General features: G+C 47.1%; 4 protein-coding genes and 2 long non-coding RNA genes across 9 annotated transcripts; 3 read left to right on the forward strand and 3 right to left on the reverse strand.

Annotated features, from left to right (window-relative positions):
* The first annotated feature begins 325 nt into the window (after positions 1–325).
* On the forward strand, positions 326–7,728 carry Tmem214 (Transmembrane protein 214). Its single transcript, XM_077408243.1, has 9 exons — positions 326–659; positions 1,297–1,511; positions 2,116–2,805; positions 2,944–3,154; positions 3,239–3,381; positions 6,490–6,619; positions 6,983–7,248; positions 7,341–7,492; positions 7,571–7,728. Exons 1-9 carry the CDS (start codon positions 533–535, stop codon positions 7,695–7,697), a joined length of 2,061 nt encoding a protein of 686 aa, XP_077264369.1. The 5' UTR covers positions 326–532; the 3' UTR covers positions 7,698–7,728.
* LOC143898662 (uncharacterized) lies at positions 4,691–5,397 on the reverse strand. The gene is made up of 2 exons (XR_013257273.1): positions 4,929–5,397; positions 4,691–4,833 (listed from the first exon to the last, which is right to left on the reverse strand). It is a non-coding gene; the product is annotated as an uncharacterized LOC143898662 (long non-coding RNA).
* Positions 7,729–7,818: 90 nt separating the features above from the next.
* On the reverse strand, positions 7,819–10,973 carry LOC143898653 (deoxyribonuclease TATDN1). 2 transcript variants are annotated; one of them, XM_077408277.1, is made up of 5 exons: positions 10,662–10,973; positions 10,094–10,277; positions 9,198–9,587; positions 8,911–9,114; positions 7,819–8,770 (listed from the first exon to the last, which is right to left on the reverse strand). In XM_077408277.1, exons 1-5 carry the CDS (start codon positions 10,699–10,701, stop codon positions 8,665–8,667), a joined length of 924 nt encoding a protein of 307 aa, XP_077264403.1. In that variant the 5' UTR covers positions 10,702–10,973; the 3' UTR covers positions 7,819–8,664. The 2 variants fall into 2 exon arrangements, with proteins under 2 accessions (XP_077264403.1, XP_077264394.1); XM_077408268.1 differs by having other exon boundaries at positions 9,198–9,591; positions 10,098–10,277; positions 10,662–10,970.
* Positions 10,162–10,551, forward strand: LOC143898667 (uncharacterized). The gene is made up of 2 exons (XR_013257274.1): positions 10,162–10,301; positions 10,387–10,551. It is a non-coding gene; the product is annotated as an uncharacterized LOC143898667 (long non-coding RNA).
* Positions 10,974–11,137: 164 nt separating the features above from the next.
* Positions 11,138–13,871, reverse strand: LOC143898649 (dolichyl-diphosphooligosaccharide--protein glycosyltransferase subunit 1). The gene is made up of 2 exons (XM_077408255.1): positions 13,693–13,871; positions 11,138–13,617 (listed from the first exon to the last, which is right to left on the reverse strand). The coding sequence occupies exon 2, from the start codon at positions 13,592–13,594 to the stop codon at positions 11,771–11,773; it is 1,824 nt and encodes a 607-aa protein (XP_077264381.1). The 5' UTR covers positions 13,595–13,617; positions 13,693–13,871; the 3' UTR covers positions 11,138–11,770.
* A 1,963-nt stretch (positions 13,872–15,834) lies between these two features.
* Positions 15,835–22,358, forward strand: Cnbp (CCHC-type zinc finger nucleic acid binding protein). Of its 3 annotated transcripts, none has more exons than XM_077413985.1 (3): positions 15,835–15,994; positions 18,032–18,285; positions 18,408–22,358. In XM_077413985.1, exons 2-3 carry the CDS (start codon positions 18,043–18,045, stop codon positions 18,630–18,632), a joined length of 468 nt encoding a protein of 155 aa, XP_077270111.1. In that variant the 5' UTR covers positions 15,835–15,994; positions 18,032–18,042; the 3' UTR covers positions 18,633–22,358. The 3 variants fall into 3 exon arrangements, with proteins under 3 accessions (XP_077270111.1, XP_077270101.1, XP_077270118.1); XM_077413975.1 differs by lacking the exon at positions 15,835–15,994 and adding an exon at positions 16,746–16,896; XM_077413992.1 differs by lacking the exon at positions 15,835–15,994 and adding an exon at positions 17,762–17,952.
* The last annotated feature ends 155 nt before the right edge of the window (positions 22,359–22,513 follow it).

A 22,513-nucleotide genomic window follows, 5' to 3' on the forward strand; every position in this document is an offset into this window, starting at 1 on the left:
TGTTTAACGTGCAAAATCTACAAAATACAATTTTATATCCGCGTACTCCGCGGCCGCGCGCTTCCTCGTTCGCGGCACATTCTCTCTCATTCTTATTTATTTTTTTTTTTGTTCCTGAAACGCAAGCGTGTGCATTCTCGGGCGGCGGGCGGCGGGCCTCTTCCTGGATCGCGCTCTCTCGCGCTCGGTTCTTGGAGGGAGAAAGCGGGAAAACAAAAATAAGTATGTAGTGTACGAGTGCGAGCTCGCCGGTGCGCACTCAGTGCACTGCTGCGCGTGGCAGTTGCGCGAGCGCGCATGCGCTACCACGTACCACTGGTTGTGACTTGACACCTCGCCAACGAGACCGACCGACGCGACGCGCTTGTATTTACTCCAGTTGCGCCGTTCTCCAGCTCCAGCCAACTTCAGTGCCTTCGGAGCAGCGTGTCATCTCTCTTTCTCTCTCTTTCGTGCGCGCGCGCGTGTGTGTGTGTGTGTGTTGCTCTGTCGTTGATCGCGTTTACGTTTGCACCACAGTTTTCGCCGTGAAATGTCGTCCGCCGGCAGCTGGGAGCTGGTCAGCAGGAAGAAGGACAGGAGCAACGACAAGTCGACCAAGCTGACGAAGGCCGAGAAGAAGAAGTTCATCGAGAACGCGCCGAAGGTCGAGGACTTCTGTGAGTCGCCCGTCATAACCTGGCCCACTTTCTACTCTCCCGGGCGATTATAGCCTTCCTTAGCTTTCGCTCCAATTCTCCGTAACTTCGTCGATTCGTCAGCGACGTATCGCCGGGAGAACGATGTGACCCCCGAGTGATCGTCCGACCTGTCTGAGCATTCCTCTTCTCTTTTCTTTCAATGAAGAAAGAAGGAGAAGAAGAACGCTCCAAAACATTTCTAGCGTCAAGTGGACCGCAGCCTGAATCGCGCGTTGAAATGCGTGAAGAGAGGATCGCAATATGGGTACTAGAGTGTGTGCACTTTGCGACCCTTGTTCTGCGATCATATCCTTTTTTGATTACAGGCTGCGGTCCGTTTCATGCTACAAATGCTTTGAAGGATTCTCTTCTTCGTCTTCTTTCTTCAAGAGACTTCTTCTGAAAGAAAGAAGAAGAGGTATGCTTTGAAATATTTGTAGTATTGAGCAGACTGCAGCTATATACAGAATGATACAGGAATACTTGTAGTCTGCGATAAATCATCCCTCTGGAGTTATCTTGCAAGCCTAAAGGTTAATTTATCTCAACTTGGAGCTGTCTTGCAAATAGACAGCTAGAAAGTTATACATCTGACCTAATATGTATGTGATTTTAGTGCCGTTAAGTCAAGTAAAGACCCTGTACGACAACCTGGACGGAAACAAGGAGAATAAGAAGCCTGCCAAGCCGCAGGGGAAAGAGCATAAGACAAAGGAGAACGAGGAGAGGAAAAAGCAACAGCAGAAGCAGCAGCAGCATGTTGAAAAGAAGAAACAAGAGCAACCTCCAAAAGAGAAACCTCCAAAAACCATTAAGGATGCATTGAACGCGGTAAGACTCTCTAGCTTTAGAGTTTGACGGGAGATATATTTGCTGTTAATCTCTTTTTATATGCATATTTTTATTTTTATCTATATATATCTATTCCTTTGAGACAAAGAATCACATGTCCAGTTTTAGTCAAAATGGAGTTAATACATTATATATTTTACATTATATCAAGAGTTTGAATTGTATAATAGTATAAATGTCTATTATGTTTATTATTGCTAGTTCCTTAGACATAATGTTTAGAAAAAGTCTTATTGAAAATTTTCATAGTGCCTTAATTTGGTCAAACCTAGCTGTTATTAGCAGTTGTATACTATTAAACGTGTCAGTTAAATTACTTTATTAAGAACTCAATAAATCAAGTTGCTACTTTTATTTTGTAACTAAAAAAATATACTATTTCCTTATTTAAAACTTTAAACTTTGTTCTCTCTAAATTCATAATAATAGAGATATGATTCTTTATTTCTAAAGTGCAGATATATCGTGTGCATATTTAAGAAAAATATAAATTAATTCCGTTTTATTTCAAATTTCTATAGTTTCATGGAAACATGGAGTTAATTCGGCATGTTATTAATTAATTCTTTAAAAACGCACGCAGATCAATCCGGAGGAGCTCGATGAACTTCTGGCCACTGCGCAAGTAAGATTTCCCGAGGCTCCCTTACTCTGGCTGAAGGAGCTCGATGCCTTCCTCAACATTAAAATACCCATCATCAAGGAAGATACGATACTCTCAGGAAAATCCAAGGGTTACCCGTTAAGTTTAGTACCTAAGGCGATCTCTTCCATATTGGAGCGAGCGGTGGAGATGACCGGCCAGCAGACCATACAAATTTTTTACGAGAACACTCTCACGGCGATGGCCACCGACATGGTCAAGGGACTCCCCGTCGTCGGTCACAGGATATTTTTACAGCTGCTAGCGCATTTAAATCCCGAGATGACCGCCGCCAACATTCCCAAACTGATCAACATAAGGAACTCCTATGAAAACAGGAAAAACGTTGGACTGTCCCTGTTGTGGGCCTGGTCGCAGGCCGGCCAGAAGAATCTTGCGGTCGGCTTGAAGATTTGGCACGAGGTAATGTCACCGATGCTGGAGACGAAGGGCTACGCCAGCTACGTCGTGGAAATCCTCAGCGATCTCGTCTTCGGGCACGTCCATGACAACGTCCACGATCTCAGTCTGGATCTGTACCTGAGCATCGTCACGGATATCTATTCTCAAAGGTTCCAAAACATTGTATCCACGAATTTCGGCCTTGGAGCGAGTATCGACAAGTTGAGAGTAAGTAACGCAAGCGTGAGTTTTAAGCGCGTCGTATTTTAATTAATCGTAAAAACGATATGTAATACGCATGTTCAACTTGGCGATACACCTCGGTACGCGTCAGCGAGATCAATAACGTCGACATATCTTTCGCAGTCGATACTGTTCAGGAACAAGGACATATGTTACACGAAATTGTTCGAAATGTTAATGGGGAAAGTGTCGCAGAAATCGGATCCGAACTACAGGCACGAGTTGATTGAGGCTCTCACGGACTGTCTTGTCACGGAACCTCTTTGCTTCACTATTTGGAGTTCCATTTACACCAAGCATTTATACCCGTCCAGTCTTCTTCTATCACATATTAGTAAGCACTCGCGCTTTTCTCACGTGCTAAAATAGATATATATTTATGCAAAATAAAAAATATAAAAAATCTGTGTTTTTACAGGTTGCAATATAGAAACTAGTTTGAAAACGAAGTTCAAAACTAAGCATTTCAAAGAAACCCTCGGAACTATCCAAAACAATGGTGAAAAGTGGAAAAAGGCCAAAGACGAAAACCTGGCGCTTACATGCAAGAAAACGTCTCAGGTGAGTTTTCTCCCTTGCACATTTTTATAATAAAATTTTGTCAGGATGTGTGAAGTAAAGGAAGGAACCCAAGAAAATGAAATTCGTGTTTCAGAGTACAGTACAAATAAATTTATATTTAAAATTTTTTTATTATTGAGAGAAGGATGCGGGTCGTATTAAATAACGTACATATTTATGAAAATTGCGGGCACATAAAACACATTATCATCGTAAATAATTATCACCTGATAATATATCGAAACGTATCGCGTCCGATAACATATCACGTTTACGTTTCGCTTTCATTTCAATCTACTTAAATATCTGTTATAACACGCTTATCTCTTACAGAGAGCAAAAAGACCGCTTACTTTTAAGCAATAACCATGTGCTATATCGGTGTTGTTCACCGAGAGAAATTTATTTGCCCATCGTCGCCTGAGATGTACAAACTTGATTACCGTTTTACCAAACGGGTGAATTCGATAGGAAATATTTCTTCCATTATCTTATATAATAAGAATCATGCACAGAAAAAAAATGTTTTTAATTAAGAATCGCATGTATCTCGTTTACAAAGGCTACAGACCTAAACGGTAAATGTCAGAGATTACACGTGAGAAAAAATTACTATATAATCATTGAGTCCAACTGATTGTTAGATCCAGTTGCGTCGTAAAACTCGAAGCGCGGCATTCCTGCGCTAACAATGCGACTCCGCCCATGACAATGATCGCGTGCGCAACGAGGTAACAAACGTAACTTGCACGTGTTGCATTTAATGTGACATATTATACCATGTGTTCCCGCGATGCCCGAGGCAACACTTTCGTGAGCTCGTGAATGGAAAATTTATCCGCTCCGACGCGCGAACGGGCAGTCACGGGTATAATTAAACTTAGAAAGCATTTCTTTCGGTGAATTCCTAGACCTTCGCCGATCTCGCGAGTCTCGGGAATCTCGCGCTCTTCCTATCCCACAACTTTCGATTCTATTGCCACAATTGTGTATTGTAAAGATAGATATATATCTGTATCTTATAGAGGTAAAGGATCGTATGTAAATTTTTTTGAACATTTCAAGAAAACAAGGTTTAAAATTTTTAATAGAGAAAAAAAAATGACATATACTTTTTTCGATATAAAATAAAAGTAGTAACTTTATTTATTAAGTTTTTAAATAAAGTAGTTTAACCGATACGTTTAAACTTTTTCTGACCATTGTATCTTAGGAACCAGTAATAATAGACATAAGACGCCTTTACCGTTATACAATTTGAGCTCCTGTTATATCGAAAAATGTATTAACTCAATTTTTTGACAAAAACTGGAGATACGATTCTTTTCCTCTGATATACATGTATGTATGGACATTCTCTGTAACATCATCAAATCATTGCCTCTGGATTCAACTTCTTTTCAACTTTTATACGCAAACGCGTACGCGTGAAGAACAGTCTTCCGCAGTCTTCTGAAAAGAAGAGAAAAAACCCAAGATAATAAAGACCAATCTCATTTTCTTTCTTTACGACGTTAAACAAGATTAAAAGTTTAATTAAAGCGAACCGGGTCCGGGCGGAGAGATCCGTTATCAATGACGCTCGATAACAGGCTTGACAGTTGACCGGTTCGCCTCGTGTAACAACGCCGTCGGTAGATTAAAAGCTCGCAATTGCGCGCGTCGCAGTCTCCGGCAGTGCGCGAAATTCTACGCAGCGCGCGCGGTCGTTCCTAATAGACCTTCCCCTTGGTCACGCGCATGTATGTATGTACGTATATCATCAGCGAATCAGCGACGGAACACAGAGAGCCGTACCGTAAACTCCGTGAACGCCTATTGTAGAATCGAATTTCTTTTTTTTTTCTCTCTCCCCTACGCTCGCGTGTCTCCTCTCGCGCTCTCTCCACGATACATGATATACATCATCTCGACGTTCATGTTCATGCGAGACGCGTCGCTCCGCTTGGCGCGACTCGGCGAAGAGAGGACCGACTTCTCCAGAATCGACCTCGGACCCCGGAAGAGCGGCGGTAAACGAAACTGTCAATTCTAATCGGTAAAAACGATAACACACACGCCCCCTCCCCCCGTCGCGTTTACGCAACCTGGTCGGGTCTCAATGGGATCGTTATCCGCTTTTTTTTTTTTTTTTTTTTGAGCGCGTGCCTGTCCTTGCCCGAGACCCAGATTTCTTCCGCGCCGCAAGCGAGTGAAAAAAAAGGGGAAGAGCTGGCCCCGCTCGCGGAAGCGGTTTCGGGCGCGCACCGGGAATTCCTAACGGGATTTTTCGGCGCCGCGGCGGTGCGCCGGCTCTCCGCGTTTTTCGGCCTCGCGGCGATTCGCTCGCGATCGAGCGGTTAAGGCAGCCGGCCAGGCCATCGTTTTCGGGAGCGTACGCGGTTATTGATCGCCGTCGTCCCCCCCCCCCCCCCCTCGGTCGGAGTGTCGGAGTGACGACATTGGCACCGCTCGGCGCTCGCACGGCACGCGCGGCTCCGTTTTTCCCTCCCTTCCCTCTCCGCCCCCCTCCTGTTCGTCCCTTCTGGAGCACGCCGAGCACGGCGAGGAAAACACGCTTACCCGCGCGCGAGTGAACGCGTTCCCCCCTGATTTTCCGCAGGTAAGTGTGTGTGTGTGTGTGTATTATGCGTGTGCGACGGAGGTGATCTGGTGATCTCCGCGGGAGATCGCTCGCGAATCGCGGAAAGTTTTCCCTCCAGGCGATGACTAGGCGATTCCGCGCATAGCGTATAGCCATCGATCGGGATCGCCGCGGATAACGCGTCGCACGCGATCTCAAAGTCCTCCCGACAAGGTGCGCGAGATACTCGGTGCGTCGTCCGTGCGTTGTGCGGACACATACCGGAACCGTGATTTCCGTGACTCTCGTTGTTGACATTATCTCTTTGTTTGATATTATTATAAACGAATAGAGAGAGAGAGAGAGAGAGAGAGAGAGAGAGAGAGAGAGAGAGAGAGAGAGAGAGAGAATCCGGCGACGTGAGTAATTCAGTTGGACGCGTGACGATAGAAGCGATAGAATGATTGTTTGTGCTCAAAGTTCGGGCAGGGATAGAAAGCATTGCTGAGAGAAACTTTGCCTTACATCGTATACGTTCTTTCCAGGCACTGCTGAAGGAAATGACGTCCTCCAAATCCAAACGCGGCTTTCCATGGAGATCAGCCAGTTTCTTTTTGTTGCTGCTGATCGGCGCGATTGTGGCGTACGACACACAGAAACATGGCTCTTTCGAGGGTAAGAGCTCTCCATGAATAAGATGCTTCATCATTCTGCTTGCTTCTCATTTCACGTCAGCTTGTCATTCCAATCATTTTACATTTCCTTGTATACTTTTCGTTTCTGTGCTTCAATTGGGGTTCAAATATTTTGTCGTAATGTAACGTCGTCATTCAGGGAGAGTCATCATCTTGCCTTGCGATGGAACAACACTTCAAACAGTAGATAATATAATAGTTCACTAACAACATACTCATTTGTCACAAGCCTCGCGATAAGCCCATCGGCACATCACCGCCTCTCTAATCGCTCTTCTAACCAAATTGGCGATAAGAATGTTTCGTTACTTTATCGTACTTATCGGCTGTTTATGTATTGTAGCGTCCCAAGTTGGAAAGTTCTTGAAAACTAGTGGAATATTGACACATGTAGAAAAGGCGTGGACCACTCTAAAGTTATATTCGTCTGCAGGACACAAAGCAATTAAGGATAGCTCGCCGGAATATTACAAAGCCGTTGTAGACTGGTGTACACCGTACATTAAATTAACTGGCGATGTCTGCATTGTAGTACGAAATATTTCGATTAAACTGTACAACAATGCTGCGGCATACGTCGAGAGGAATGTACCTATAGTTCGGGATACGGTAAGTGTAACGACAGATCTCAGATATTTTTATCGAACACGACTCTTCGATATAAAACACACTTTGTAACGTGATCTTTTTCTTCTGCACAGATCGAGCATTACGCTCCGGGGATCTTGGAGCAAATTAAATCTCGAAGTATTCAGGGACTAGAGTTTGTGAAAGTTTCTTTCATTATGCTTGGAGAGAAAGTTGTTGAACATTCCAGCGCGTCGATACAGTGGCTGGAGAAGAATGTCTTTGTGTAAGTGCGCTTATACGTTATGCGGAGGCTGTATAATCGAGTACCCGACCGTGACCTTTTTTTTTTCTCTTTTTTCAGGGGCAAGCTCAGCCCGGAAAGTCTCCGTAATTACGCCATATGGGCTTTTGACACGACGCAGTCGTACGCCATTCAAACGTACGACTGGGTGTACGAGAAAGTGCAGACCCTCTCCAAAGTGCCATGAATAAAATCCAATGGTTTTGCTGTATGAATAATTATTGCGTCGATGAACGAAACCTTCGCCTCGCCACGCGACACTCGGCATTTATTATTTATGACACGGAAGCGTTACATATATATTTCCGAAGATCACAAATGCGTCGGCCATTTTACCTGTGATATCTCGATGAGAAAATCTATATCCTCTATTTTGGTTGGCCCTGACGAGAAAAATTTCGTGATCTTATAAAAAAAAAAACTGGAACAAATGCGGACACTTTTTAAGACGAATATTTTTCTGCCACTTTCTTTGAAATTATTATTAAGTAATATATATATGTATATCCCCATACATTACATCTATTGTACGCAAATCGTCGAAAATGCGATATTTAGTATTTTGTATTTTTTTCATTTATAATTTTGAGGATTTTGATTGAATATACTTACATTCGATTATATTGAATGATCGAATAAATTTTTTTTTTCATAACGGCTCTTGTAGATGTAGTAAAGGAGAAATTACTACAGACCGTAATAAAAAGATTTAAGGAAAAATCATTACGGAAAGATGGGTCACAGAAATAAATCACAGCGGCAACGGTGATATTTTTAGGAATAGCAGAATAGTATTAATAAATATCGCAATATAATAATAATGAAATGGATAGCGATGAAACGCGATAGATGAATATGAGATATGATAATAATATAATTTTAACAAGAATATATTAAAGTTTTACATGGGAAGAGAGATCTGTGGACAGTGACGGTTAGCCACTGTCCATAAAGCCACGTATGTAAAAATGAGTGTCTTCATTTCCTCCCTTCAATAGAGTTTCAGCGGCGTGCCCTAGCTGTTTCTTTCTTATTTCCTCACTCCGCTTTGCGCACGTTCACAGCTTTTATCCCTGATTACTTCATCGCGAGCGCGTGTCCCGTCAGCGCGCTTCAAGTCCGCTTATATTTTCGCGGCGCCGAGTACTCGCACACTATAATTCGTACGGGAAGAAGAGCTTCATCGTATTCTTGTAGATTTGATTGCACAGGTACTCCTCCTCCTCGTCTCTGATCCGCGCTAGGACTTCCAATATTTGACTGCAAGTAATTAAGATCGTATCGTATACATACACCACAGTTTAAAGATCTTGCAGAAGTTAACGCTGTGTCATGTTATAATATATAATGTATCGTATGTAATTCTTTTGCGACTTGCGGGAAGAGAAGGGTATACTCACACTATCGTACAGGGTTCGTTCCGTCCTTTAACCATCTGGTCCGCCTGCCACTTTTCTTTCTTCACGGACGGGAAGTGCGTGATAACGTCGTTCGCGGATGCGTGCGTCGACCTGATCTCGCACCACGGACAATCGGTCTCTATCATAAGCCTGTCCGACGGAATGGTAGTGATCGCGAAAAGGTTCTCCTCCGTCTTCAACGAGCTGAAACGAGACGGGATTATCGAAGCGCTCTCCTTTCTTCTTTCAGCTCTTAACGAGAATCATCAGCACTGTCGATCTTTTACCATCCATTGACCCCAATGTACAAGCCTAATTGTAGGATGGAATTCGCGTCCTCCGGATTGCCGTCGAAGGAATGTACAACGCCCGGCGTCAATTCGTTTTTGTGCTTCCTCAGAATTCGCACGAAGTCGTCGCTGGCGTTGCGGCAGTGCAGGAACATGGGTAGCTTCAGCGTGGAGCACAACGACAATTGCAGCTCGAAGTACTTCTTCTGAGCCTCCTTGGGGCAGAAATTCAGCCTGTCGTAATCCAGGCCCATCTCGCCGATAGCGACGACTTTATCCTTGTTGTTCAGCGCCAGGTCCGACAACGACTCGAGGTACTCCTCCGGATTGCCATACTCGTCGAATTCGTTGCAACGGGTCGGATGGCAGCCGACCGTCGAGTACAGTCTGTCTGCAATTTATTGATTCGACGGCGATCAGTCACTCGTGCAAAATTAATTTAAATTAATTGGGCAACGTCCATTTCTACCAATGTAGCTTAACTTTAATCTCGATTTAACTTATCTTCTATCTTTTTCTAATTCATAGAACTGGAAAAAGATGAAAAGTAAGGTAAATGTACTAAACTAATAACACTTAAAATCTATGTCTGGACACCTTTACCATTTTAGTTTTTAAATAAGCATAACGCGAATTAAAATCAAAGATAAAACTATAACACAAGAAAAATATTTTTATCTTTGATTCTTTGATTTTAATTTGTATCCAGACATAGGTATCCAGGTAATTGGTACATTTACCTTAAGTTAAACCGAGATAAAAATTATTTTATATTGGTAGAAATAGATATAAGACGGGAAAATTGAGAACTAAGATCAGATCTACAACTAAAGCGTTAATTTGAACACGAAGAAAGATTTATATCAATGCAATCTCTCACGTTTTAATAATACTTGCCATCGGTTCTCGCTATCTCGAGAGCCTTCTTGCTATCCTCCACGCTGCCAGCCGTGATGATGATCTTCGAGAGATTGTTCTTCCAACTTCGCTCTAAAACTTTATCCAAATCCGGCTGATGCTTCTGGGACCCGTGGTAGATCCCTTGGTACATGGAATCCGTTAAATTGGCTCCGATGTCTACAACAATTGGAGCACAATGAAGTACGCTAACTTACTCTCCATTTAATAGGAAACCGCTCAAGGGGCAAATTGTGCAATGTGCAAGACGTTCTGTATATGTTTACAGATGCTTCAACGTGCCAGCAAAGTATTATTAATGATGCACAAAAAACTGCGGACGACGCTAAAATATCCAACGCGTCTCGCGAGGCATTCGAGGACTCCCGGAAGAACTCGGCATCCTCCAGAAAGGGCGAGGATCGGAAAATCCACCGAGATCGACGGAAGGGATCTCGTCGAGTTAAAAAAGGGACCTTTAAAAGGTCTCGCGTCGCCATAACCTCCCATCGCGAGACGGAAATCGCGTAAATCGATCAGAACGCGAGGAACGACCGCGTTTACCTATAAATTTCCGCAAATTGGACATTCTAGCTGCGAGCATGAAACGTTTCCTAGGCGGAGTCTGGCCCGTTCGTGCGGGTGTTCGGTGTTCGGCCGAGGGTAGACGGAGAGGTTAGCAGGTGTCCGCGCCCGCGCCGTTTCCACCGGCTCGGCTGGAACGACACATGGGAGACCGATGGAGGACTGACGTTGCGCTTTCATGCGCAGTAGGGATCGTCCCGACTCCCGACGCTATCCCCGTCGCGCGTCAATTCGCCCGCCATCGATCAGCCCGTATAGCAACCGCTCTAGCGTAACCAAGCGTACTCCTCATCTTAGATATATATGTTAAAAAAGAAAAATATGGACGAGAGATTAGACCGATTAGGAGGGGGTCTGGGGCACTCTGGGGTCTAGGTCTTGCAGCTGCACAAACATGCACTTGCGTCTCTTCTGCATAATTTTTTTTTCCACAATAGAATATTGTAACTACTATATAATTGTAACATATGTAATATAATATATAATTATACTTGTAATATATATATATTGTAATAATATGTAATTATACTTGTAATATATATTCAGCTGCAATTTGAAACGTATCCAGCAATCACAATCAAAAAGAATTTTTAGCTGCAACTTGTACCACATCTAGCAATCACAATTTATACATAATTATATAATCATCTGTAAATGATCAAAGTGTTATTTTTCTCAAGTTTTGCAAGTTCAACTGGCTGCACTCAATTCCACGCGAGCATTTTTTTAATAAGAAACATTGATAGAGATATATAACAGCATCGGATTATCTTTTACCAGTTTTCTTATTGATACAACGTTTATTGAAGATAACAGAAAGAATACAACGAAAACGTTTCGTTTCATGTTTCTCCTTTTCTATATATATTTTTTTTTTATTATAAATCCTTATTTATAAATCTTAAATCTAGATAAGTTTTCTCGTGACTCGATGCGCTTGTGAATGTATGGAATCCTTCCGTCGTCGTGCTCGCGAATGGAATATTAACAGATGCGAGGTTCGGCGTTACTGTATAATGCAAATCGCAAACACCGCTCGTTGCTCTCGAAAGTCCTTGGGTTTTTATTTTACGCGGGGACACGGACGATTACCGGAGCGACTTTACGATCGTGTTGATCTTCTCGATGCAGTCCTCCTTCTTCCTGGAGATGGCCATCTCCATGTCGATGAACTGCTGCCGATTGATCTTGCCCGGGATCAGCTTCTCCAGATACAGGCCCTGCAGCTGGCCGTAGATCTCCTTCAGATAACGATCGCACTTCTGCAGCTCCTGGATGCGATCGTACACGTCGCTGGACTCGCCCTTGATCTTCTGCGCGATCTCGTTGAGCGCGTTGTTCGCCGCCTTGTAATCCTGATTGATGCCCTTGATCGCGGACAGGAACCCGTTCGTGTCCTTGGACACCTTCAGATACGCCAGCTGCTCCTCGAGATTGTAGTAGGTCGCGATACGGCGATCCTGAGCGGCGAGGATCTTCTCGCACTGCCCGGCGATCCTCAGCTTGCTCTCCGACGCCTCGTCCTTGTCGATGGAGAAGTCGCATCTCACGTACACGATGACCGCCAGGAACATGAGCCACAGCGCCAGCACGATCATCAGCGGTTCCTGCAGCATCAACAGACGCGGGAACGTGTACTTGAGCCTGAAATTCTGTATATGATTCTCCACCAGATTGTTCTTGGTCACGGATATCACCGGACGTCCGGTGACGTCCAGGTACGTGTGGTGCAGGGAGTCCGGCAGCCGGGTCACGGGATACGGCAGCTCCAGCTTGACGTTCCGCGCGCCCTCCGGCAGAATGATCTTCAGGACCAGCTCGTCCACGACCATGTCGTCGAAGACGTGATCCAGCAGTCTCATCTCCAGCGCGAACTCGTCCCCGGAGTGGAAGAGGTACTCGTAACTGGGCACGTTGTACCCGATCGTGTAACGGGTCTTCCAGCCGCCGAACAGCGGGAATCTCGGCCGTAGAGTCAGCTCCACCGAGTCCTTCTTGACGCGGGTGTGCGACGTGGAGATGTTACCGATCTCGTCGCGGTAATAAATGTCGGAGGCGGCCGCCGGCAGGACGGTGTCGAAGCTCTGGATGCTGGCCTGTCCGGACTTGGACTCCCGGGCGTACTCGTAACGCGAGAAGGACCCCTTCAGCAACGCTCCGGTGTGCAGGAGATCGATGTGCTCCTCGACGGCTATGTTACCCCAGTGAGATAGCTCGACGACCCTCTCGAGCCGCGTCACCGTGAGGAACTTGTTGTTGTTCTCAAAGTGCACCGTCATCTCCTCGTAGGCGAACGGCGGCTGCGCCTCGTACGGACCGTAGGCCAGCATCGAGCCGGTCTGGGAGACCGGCTTGATCTTGGCGTAGCTCTCGACGTTGCGCGTGGGCAACGCCACGTAGGTGGTCTGCTTGGCGACCGCGTAGGGCAGGCAGGCGTACACGTTCCCCGTGTAACGGACGAGCTGCTTCTCCTGCTGGGTGATCTGCTTGGGATGCGGCGCCAGCTCGTGCGCGAACACCGTCTCGAGCTCGACGGTGAGGGTGCGCCGGGCCGCCAGATGGTTGCCGAGATCGACGGAGTAGAAGACCCGGTCGCGGTGCGCCGCTAACTTGGTCTCCTTCACCTTCAGCTCCAGCTTACCGGGCTCCACCCGCGCCGCCACGTAGCTGACCGACCGGCTCTGGGCGTCGTCCAGGCAGAAGAGGAAGCTCGGGACGCTACGATCCCGGCCGCTGTTGTCCAGCACCACCCGGGTGCTGATTTTCGTCAGCTGGGACTGCAGGTCGATGTGCCGCTCGACGTTCCGCACCACCAGGTCCGGGTCCACGAGGTCGGCCGCGGCGCAGCCACTCCGCACGCCCAGGTAGAGCGCGAGGGCGCAGATCAGCGCGGCCGCGTGCGCGCGAAACATCGTCGACGAGGATCTGAAACTGACTGGACCACCGATAGCGGCGGTAATCAGCGTGATCAAAGGTCCGTCCCCGCTGGGATGAGATATGAAATAAATACCGTGATAAATGTTCCGTTATGTTGTGCACTTGCCGGTACGCGGCGACACGGTTAGCACTTAGCACATAACGAAATACGTGGCGTTCGTCTATGGCGCCGGCGAGTTGCGCGCGCCGCGCATGTCAATGTATACCGCTGCGGCCGGCAACGCAGCATCTCGAGAACATATGTACGCGTTTACAACGCGAGACGGTTGATTTCCACCCACCACAAGTCTCTCAACTTGATAGAATTTCAGGCTCATATGTTCCAAAACTCACTCTGGGTGGGTAATTAATCTATAGTTTACGTCACGTACATTATAGCATTTTAGAGCCAAAGCACATAACATGGCGTATAGCGATATACGACGGTTGTAAGCAATCGACCTGACAAATCAGAATACGCCTTCGGCTCGGGCGGCAAACTTCACACTCGTCTGAAAAACACGCTACTTTCGCCTTTTGGTGCACAATATACTATTTAACCCACTTTGGGGCACATGGTTATAGTAATCAAATTATTTGGATATCGTAACTCTAATTAACATTTTGGTTAGTGCCCCTTAAGTGAAAGTTATTTTTACGTAACTGAATATCGACAGAACTAATTGATAGAATTGACTAGTATAACTTAAAAATCTTTGAAATAGAATAGCTAATTACGATTTTTAGTTACGTGTAATCGTGGGCTAGACCCTAAAGTGGGTTATAACCGTTTTTATTTTTTTCCAGAGTGCATAAGAAAATAGACCAATCTGTTTCTTTATATATATATGCTTATGCACTTGTGCAAGTTTGTCTGGATTGACCATTAGGGCCCGACACACTTTTTCGTATAGAAGCCGTAACCGTTGATTTAAGCCGTAATCTTTAAGAAATTGACCAATCACAGTCGATTGTTTTTCTCACATTCGACCGTGATTGGTCAATTTCTTAAAGATTACGGCTTCAATCAACGCGCCGCGCCGCGCGCGCGCGCGCGGTTACGACCTCTATAATGCGAGGTCTACAATGCGAGTCGCAAGCAGTCGCAAGTTGCGAAGTGCAAGAAATTGACAATCACATACTACGTTTACGCGAGCGTTATTTCCGTAGTAACTTACGATAAATCACTTGTTTACGCGGAGTAAATTATCGTGAGAGAGAGAGAGAGAGAGAGAGAGAGAGAGAGAGAGAGAGAGAGAGAGAGAGAGAGAGAGACGGGCACTAAGATTGTATATATATATATATTTAAAAGATGATCTTAAATATAATATATATATTTTTTTTCTTAAGATAAAGGAAAGACCCCCCCCCGTGAGGGTATGATCTTAAATAAAAGATCCGATTATGAATACCGATCTAACAATACATTTTGTAGATTCGCATATCCTATTAAAACATCATATAATTTTTTTTGGTTAAATTCCTGATTTTTGATAAATTTTAGGTCTGTTCTATTCAGCTAAACTTCTTGCACAGTTTATCTGTTCTCCTGTTCTTTTCAACTAGCGCAGTTGCCATCGTTTGCGACGTAATGTAAAACCGGCTTAAAAAGGACAGGCCTCCTATTACAAAGATCTCGGTCAGCGTCGAATAATTCAACTGGACGCTCAACTTCCCCTTAACCAGTTAAGGGTTGGTTTATAATAGCCGTAACCGTTGATTTAAGCCGTAATCTTTAAGAAATTGACCAATCACAGTCGAATGTGAGAAGAATAATCGACTGTGATTGGTCAATTTCTTAAAGATTACGGCTTAAATCAACGGTTACGGCTATTATAAACCAACCCTAAAGGCTGATTTATAGAGGCCCTAACCGTTGATTTAAGCCGTAATCTTTAAGAAATTGACCAATCACAGTCGATTGTTCTTCTCACATTCGATTGTGATTGGTCAATTTCTTAAAGATTACGGCTTAAATCGACGGTTACGGCCTCTATAAATCAGCCTTAAGGTTGGTTTATAATAGCCGTAACCGTTGATTTAAGCCGTAATCTTTAAGAAATTGACCAATCACAGTCGATTGTTCTTCTCACATTCGATTGTGATTGGTCAATTTCTTAAAGATTACGGCTTAAATCGACGGTTACGGCCTCTATAAATCAGCCTTAACGTGCATTGCGGAAACGCGGCCATGTTCGCGGGTTTAGCCGCCAGAGCGACGATTAGCCCGCCGGCGCCGGTCTCCCTCTTTTCGTAGTCGATGGTCACCGCGAGCCGTCCGCTCGAGTGTGCGGTCTGAGTTTTCCCACGGAAATCACATTCCTCTCCGTGGATTTGTCGTCGTTCTGCACGTCGGAACGGAAGCACTTTCGTCAGCCGTATAATCACCTAAGCAGGTAAGCAGTGCGTCGATCAACCAACGTGTATAACCCGTCGGTCGTGGTCGTGGTCGTGGTCGTGTGCCGCGTGAAGACGTGCACGGCAGTCACGGCACGCGGGCGCACGGTTGCGCCGCCGCCGCCAGAGCCGCGAAAAGCGACCCTTCGTTGCGGCGGGCCCGTGCGCCCGCAAAAATTCGGCACGTGGCTCCGCGATATTCCTGCCGTCGTCCTCGCCGTGCGGGTACGGCTTCCCGGCCCGCGCCGCGAAAACGCGGCTCGCGCTTTTCCGCTGAAAAATTCGTTACCGAGTCGCCTTGGCGAGAACGGGATCCCTGGTCGGCGGCGACTCCGCCGGAACGCGCCGCGCGGCGCGGCGCGGCGGGGACAGCGACGGCAGCGTCCCCGTCGCTCCCGCTCCCGCTCCCGCTCCGCCGTCGCTGTCGTCGTCGTCGTCGTCGTCTTCGTCGTCGATGCATCGGGCGATGCATATAAAATATGATGGCCGCGCCGGGCGGCATCGCGGTCATCATCGTCGCCATCGGGCGATCTTTCCTCCGTGCCTGGCGCAAAAAAAGCGCCAGCGCGCGCGGCGTCGCTCTCGGATGCCATCTTCGCGCCGCGTCGCGCCGTGCGGCGTACATACGTATGTACAATACGTGCCTACGTATATAGCATATATACGTATATATATATATATATATATATACGTATGTACGCACGTTCGCCGTACGCACGTACGCCGTACGCACGCACACACACCGACGCGCGCGCGCGAAACGTCGGAAGAGAGAAAGAGAGGGGGGGGGAAGCACGGAAAGAGATAGCGCGCGCGAGCGGACGGAGCGAGCCAGCCACGTTGTACTGCGCGCCGCGAGACCGGAGGTGTATCGTCGAGCGAGAGAGAGAAGGAGAGCACGGTAAAAATCCGCGAAGAGCCATCCGTTAATTCCCGTCGTCGTTGGCCGCGGCGGCGACCGACGGGACGGGACGCGACGCGTCGTCGCCGCGCGACCCAACGACGCCACCGTCGTCGACCGACCTCGTGCACGCGCTTTCGGCGGCCGCCCGCCTGCCCGCCATTGCCGACGAGGCGCGGACGGGCCATCGCGGGACGTAGCCCACGCGGGAGCACGTGCGCGCGTTTTCGTTTCGTTTCGTTTCGTCTCGCGCGAAGAAGCGTCGGCGAGGTGCGTGAAAGATGCCATCTTATTAACGTTCCGCGTTCTCGGCGCAAGGCGGCCGTGGCCGCCCGCCCGCCCGCACGCCGCTGCCGCCGCCGCTTCGATCGCTCCGCTCCGATCCGGCCGGCGGCGCCATGCGGCGCTCCGGCCCGGTCCGGTCCGCTCCGGCCGGCCGCTTCCTGCCCGCTTGTCGCCCGCGCGTACGAGCCTGCGGCGTCAATTCGCCTGCCCGCCTGCGCCTCGCGATCCTCTCCCCGCGGAGACGAAGTGCACGTTCACGCGCTCGGCGTGAACCGTCGCGACCCTGCTTCGCCGCCGCCGCTGTCGCGCGGCTTCAGGAGACATCTGTGTTCGACGCGCGCGCGCGCGCGCGCGCGCGCACGGGACGCGCGCGGTCGGAGTCCGTCGGACGCGATCGACTCGCCGATTCCGGGCGAACCGGTCGGATTAGGATGCTCCGGTTCCTTAGTTTCTTTCTCGACGGAATAATCGCGTGATCGCGCCCTCCCTGCCCCGAGCGCGCACGCCGCACGCTGACTAAGTAGTTTTTCCCCGAACCTGATAAGCGCCAGCTCGCAAAAGCTCCTCGCGAAGCACCGCGAACGCGAGATTTCTCGGTTTACTCCGTAAGGTTGTAACGCGATTATGTTGAACACGTTGATGTAACATATGTTGCGACGCTGCGTGCAAAATGGACATTTAACGTGCGGGATCGTCGCGTCAACGTTACACGCGTAACATATATGTGTAATTTAAAGATAAGGACATAACGCGAGACGAGAGAGAACAAAGGTTCGACGATCTCTCGAGGCAGTAAACATGTATGTGGGTGTGTGTGTGTGTGTGTATATATACGTTTTTACAATTGCAGGTCTTAAAAAAATGAGTTCAAGCGCGTGTTACAAATGTAACCGTATGGGCCACTTTGCGCGGGAGTGCCCACAAGGCGGTGGCGGTGGAGGTAGAGGAGATCGCGGACGCGACAGGGACGGCGGCTTCGGACGAGGCCGAGAGAAGTGCTTCAAATGCAACCAATTTGGACACTTCGCGCGCGAGTGCAAGGAGGATCAGGATCTTTGCTATCGCTGCAACGGTGTCGGTCACATCGCGAAAGATTGTCAGCAGGTCAGTGCAATCGCGATCGGGACTCACCCGGGCCGCTCGGCCGTGTCGCGTGCGGATTATTTGGCGCAACGGCAGTTTCTCGACAGATTTGTTGTGGACACGTTTGACTGTTTTCTCGACAGGGGCCGGAGCTGAGCTGTTACAATTGCAACAAGACTGGTCACATGGCGCGCAGCTGCCCGGAGGGCGGCAACGATTCCGGCCGCTTCGCGATGCAGAGCTGCTATAACTGCAACAAGACGGGCCACATCGCTCGCAACTGCACCGAGGCCGGTGGCAAGACTTGCTACATTTGCGGCAAGACTGGTCACATAAGCCGCGAATGCGATCAGGACGACAGGAAGTAGGAGATAACCGGAATCCGTGCCGCTCGCTTAACGATAACGATAAGCCGTTTACCGTCATCGCGCGCGCCACTACCGGGAATGGTAGCTAGGTAGGGATGTGCGAACGTGTGTCTCGGTGCGTTTATAAATTCGCACAGGACGCCGTGGCTCCGTCGTCAACGCCGTGGTTGACGCCTGCCGTATCAATATCGGCGTCGCCGCCGTAGCCATTTAACGTCGCGCGTCCGTCATAAACGGATTTCTCCATCTCTCCAGGCTCCCATCTCCCGGAGGCCAGCCAGCTCTCCCCCCCGCCCTCCCTCCCCCCTAAAGCCCTCCTCGCCCTTATTCCTAATCTCCTTCCCCTCTCTGCCCACCGTTGTTCTCTTCGCAAGGATTTTTTTTTCTTAACGATGTCTTTAAGTTTTTATTGCTGTTACACATCGACACCCATATAACACGTATACATTTGCTACTACGTGTGAATGAGAGCAGGGTTCGTCCTACGAGTAACACGTCTTACAATTACATTACATTACTACAACATTACATTACATCTACACGTATGTGACACACATGCACATATACACATTCATATAACACGCGTACATACACCACAACCTATGTAATAATATTATAAACATTCTATTGACTTAGAGTAGAGACATGAATCCTCTGTCCCTTGACTTTCGAATCGTCTCGTACGCGCATTGTTTTCCAATGCAAGATGTATGGATTCTCGGGAAGCTCCACGCGTAGCCTCGCCGAGCAATTGGCGCGCGGCCGGCGGTTTTGCGCGGCATGAATGTACGCGCGAAACTACCTCCACGCGCATCCTTGACGGCTCTCGCATTTGTATGAATAAAGTAAATTTTACAATACGTGACTGTTTACGATTGAGAAACAAGTAAAAAAAAAAAGAAAAATAATAAAGAACAGGCCGCCACGTTAAAAACAATGGCGCGTCCGTTGAGAAATGAAGCATGTCTTTGACACACGGATTCACGAGCGAATCACAAGGCACGGGCTCACGTCGCACTACTTTTCGCATCCACGCATCTTGTATTCTCCGGTCCTCCCTCTCGAACTCTCTAGCCGACACTCATAAATCGACAAGTGAAGGAAAGTAAGAAAGAATAAAAAAAAAGCAATTTGGAAGCGGAACGCGGGAAAATGGGACAAAGAAGTATGCGAGAACACATGCCGGCCCTGAATGCATAAAAAAAAAAAGGTTTAGTAACGCTAATTTTTAATGTGTAAGGATGTAATGAGGATCTCACCCGAGCCGTTACTGTGCATCACTTTTGCGTTTCTTTCGTTTCCTTTTCTGTTTTCTTTTTTTTTTCTTTTTATATATATACCGGACTCGTCTAGTTTTCATTATAGGTACGGACAAAAAGCGAAGTATAGTTGCAGGATTGTCAGTGTTTACAGGTTTATATGCAATTATACTCATATCCTCCGACTTCGAAGTAGGGCGAAAGAGAGAGAAGAATAATGTGCATTTTCCTGACATAAAAGGAAAGTATTACGTTGCGATTAATAACCAGTAAGATACGTCCGAAATGGTCGCTACATCTCAATATATATGTATATATACATATAAACACGGTGGTCTGTACAAGTTGACACATTTTGTACGTACTCGATCATAATTGTTAATGACAAGACTATAGATTCATATTGTTCATACTGTCGCGCCGGGGACTATTGATGGACCTGCGCGACGAAAAGAGGGGAGCCCACACAGGAGGAAGTGTACCAACCTTACTATATCCTTACATGTTGCTGAAAAATACTTCGTTACTAGGTATATGTATATATATATATGCGCATGTGTGTATACATATATTTATGCATATGTGCAGGAGCTGTATTTTGTACTGTAAAAAGCTAGCTTATACTCTGGTCGTTGCTGGTGACTAATTCCAATGGTACGATTCTCCTTTTGTATCTTCAACGAGAAAAATTATATTTTTCATGTATAGAGTATAATCCCGAGGTTAAATACTCTCTTTTTTTTTTTTCTTACTCATAAGTTGTAGGGGACGAAATTTTTCGTAGATGCGATCGGTAGAAGGAAATTGACTGATTCGAGGGGGAAAAAGAAAAGGCTATTATTCCCCGTTGCATACGAAGGGGATACGACCACTTTTAAGCTCGACGCGAGTACAAAGCGCGATTTTTTTCTTATATAAACGAGGGAAAGAAGAGGATACGGAGCGCGCGCGAGCGCGTATACCAAGCACGACGAAATTATGTTAGCGGGAGCCGCGACTCGTCCGACCGCGCGACATTTCAATCAAGTAAAAACGCAACGTGAACAACGCAATTAGGATATAAGATGCGATTAGAATCCCGACTACATTTTCTAGAGTACCCCGGAACATACACACGCGTTCGCGCCAAGTAGCAAGCAGCGCGGACACGCAGTTATCAGTTCGGTCATCCGGACGGCGAGTCTTTGTTCAGGCCGGAAAGGCGGATCGCGCGGACTTAGCGTCCCCGAGGAGGAACGCTTCGGATTTTCTGCGACGTCCGCGCGATCCGTACACTTTGCGGACTTCCGGTGTGGTTCTACCAGCAGCGACAATTGTGTATTAACGTTCAGAAGCCAGGCGTGCCTGACTGACTGTCTCGGTGGAAGAAAGGCCCGGGGCGACGTCCGCCTTCCCGCCCCCCGGGGCGGCGGCGGCGGCGGCGCACTCCGGGAGTGTTTTTCTTAATAGTAAACCCAGGTGTCCCGCAACAATTTTATACACTTAAACACACTGTTCGGGACTTAAAAACAATACCGGATCTCATTGCGTAGTTTCGGTGTGCTAGTGCTCACGACGAGACTTGGAGAGGATCAAACAAATTGTACTTCGCTATATTGGAACCTTCGCGGACCTCTGGCGCTACCAATGCGCGGACACCGGACACACGTCGGACCAAGTATTCCGGACCACGCGAAGTGTCTGGGACGGATGTGTCCGAAGGCTCGGGGGTATTATCCCTCGTGTACTTTGAGGACTAGTCTCGATCGGACTCGACTTAGAAACTCGGGTTCTTCGACGGATTTGATGCATCCTTCGTTTCGAGGGTATCTTGTACCTTTCTACCTCGGGGATATCTTTCACCGATACTAGAGAGAAGCGAAGGATGGATCGGGTCACATTCAAAGTTGGGAGTCCTGATACCTCGGACGCGTCGTCAGACTTTTCTCAAACGTCTCTTTTATACCGTCTGGCTGGGAATGACTTGAATACACATCACACACGCGAGAGCAACACAGTCTGGATAGATGCAACCGATTCCCTCCGCGACACGGTCTCCGCGGTTTTGTTGGCGGCGTCAGAGGTCCAGACGAGCATACGAATAATTATTATAAAGAATATTTAAAAAAATAAATAAAAAAAACGAGTGCGATTAGGGCACCTGCGCTTTTGTCTCTGCTACAAGACTTACGTACGAATATTGTAAAGAATACGACTGTTACAGTATATGAATCTAATTCGACCGGCATGCGCACGCCGGGTCCACGGCTCGACTTATATATTAAACTAATCTATTAATATACTTAAAAAAATGAAGAAGAAGAAGAACCGAGAGAGAGAGAGAGTGAGAGAGAGAAAAAAGAAGAAGACGAGGATGAAGAGGAAGAGAAAAAAAAATAAGCTACAAAGTAATAAAAGGATTATGGAGTATTCGAAGTTATGTTTTTAAACTGAATTTTTGAAATAGAATGTGTACGGAGAGGCAAAAGGAATGGTCTTCTCTTTTCCTTTCGTTTGCCTTCCTGAACCGTATGACGTGGTCCTTCCTCTCTTCAACAGCGATCTTTCTACTTTTAAGGAATTGATTCTGGGTCAATTTATGGTTTCGCGACGTATTGTCAGGCGTAGGTCTCGAATATTTGT

This window comes from Temnothorax americanus, unplaced genomic scaffold, assembly GCF_048541705.1.
Source record: "Temnothorax americanus isolate GAGA-0224 unplaced genomic scaffold, ASM4854170v1 Scaffold10, whole genome shotgun sequence".
NCBI lineage: Eukaryota > Metazoa > Arthropoda > Insecta > Hymenoptera > Formicidae > Temnothorax > Temnothorax americanus.

Coding starts and splice junctions, on each gene's coding strand:
- Tmem214 (XM_077408243.1), top strand. CDS start 533: ATGTCGTCCGCCGGCAGCTGGGAGCTGGTCAGCAGGAAGAAGGACAGG. Junction 660..1,296: donor GCCGAAGGTCGAGGACTTCT/GTGAGTCGCCCG, acceptor ATGTGATTTTAG/TGCCGTTAAGTCAAGTAAAG. Junction 7,493..7,570: donor CTGGAGAAGAATGTCTTTGT/GTAAGTGCGCTT, acceptor CTCTTTTTTCAG/GGGCAAGCTCAGCCCGGAAA.
- LOC143898649 (XM_077408255.1), bottom strand. CDS start 13,594: ATGTTTCGCGCGCACGCGGCCGCGCTGATCTGCGCCCTCGCGCTCTAC.
- LOC143898653 (XM_077408277.1), bottom strand. CDS start 10,701: ATGCTCGCAGCTAGAATGTCCAATTTGCGGAAATTTATAG. Junction 9,588..10,093: donor ATAGCGAGAACCGATGGCAA/GTATTATTAAAA, acceptor AATTGCAGACAG/ACTGTACTCGACGGTCGGCT. Junction 9,115..9,197: donor TACATTGGGGTCAATGGATG/GTAAAAGATCGA, acceptor GTCTCGTTTCAG/CTCGTTGAAGACGGAGGAGA.
- Cnbp (XM_077413985.1), top strand. CDS start 18,043: ATGAGTTCAAGCGCGTGTTACAAATGTAACCGTATGGGCCACTTTGCG. Junction 18,286..18,407: donor TCGCGAAAGATTGTCAGCAG/GTCAGTGCAATC, acceptor TTTTCTCGACAG/GGGCCGGAGCTGAGCTGTTA.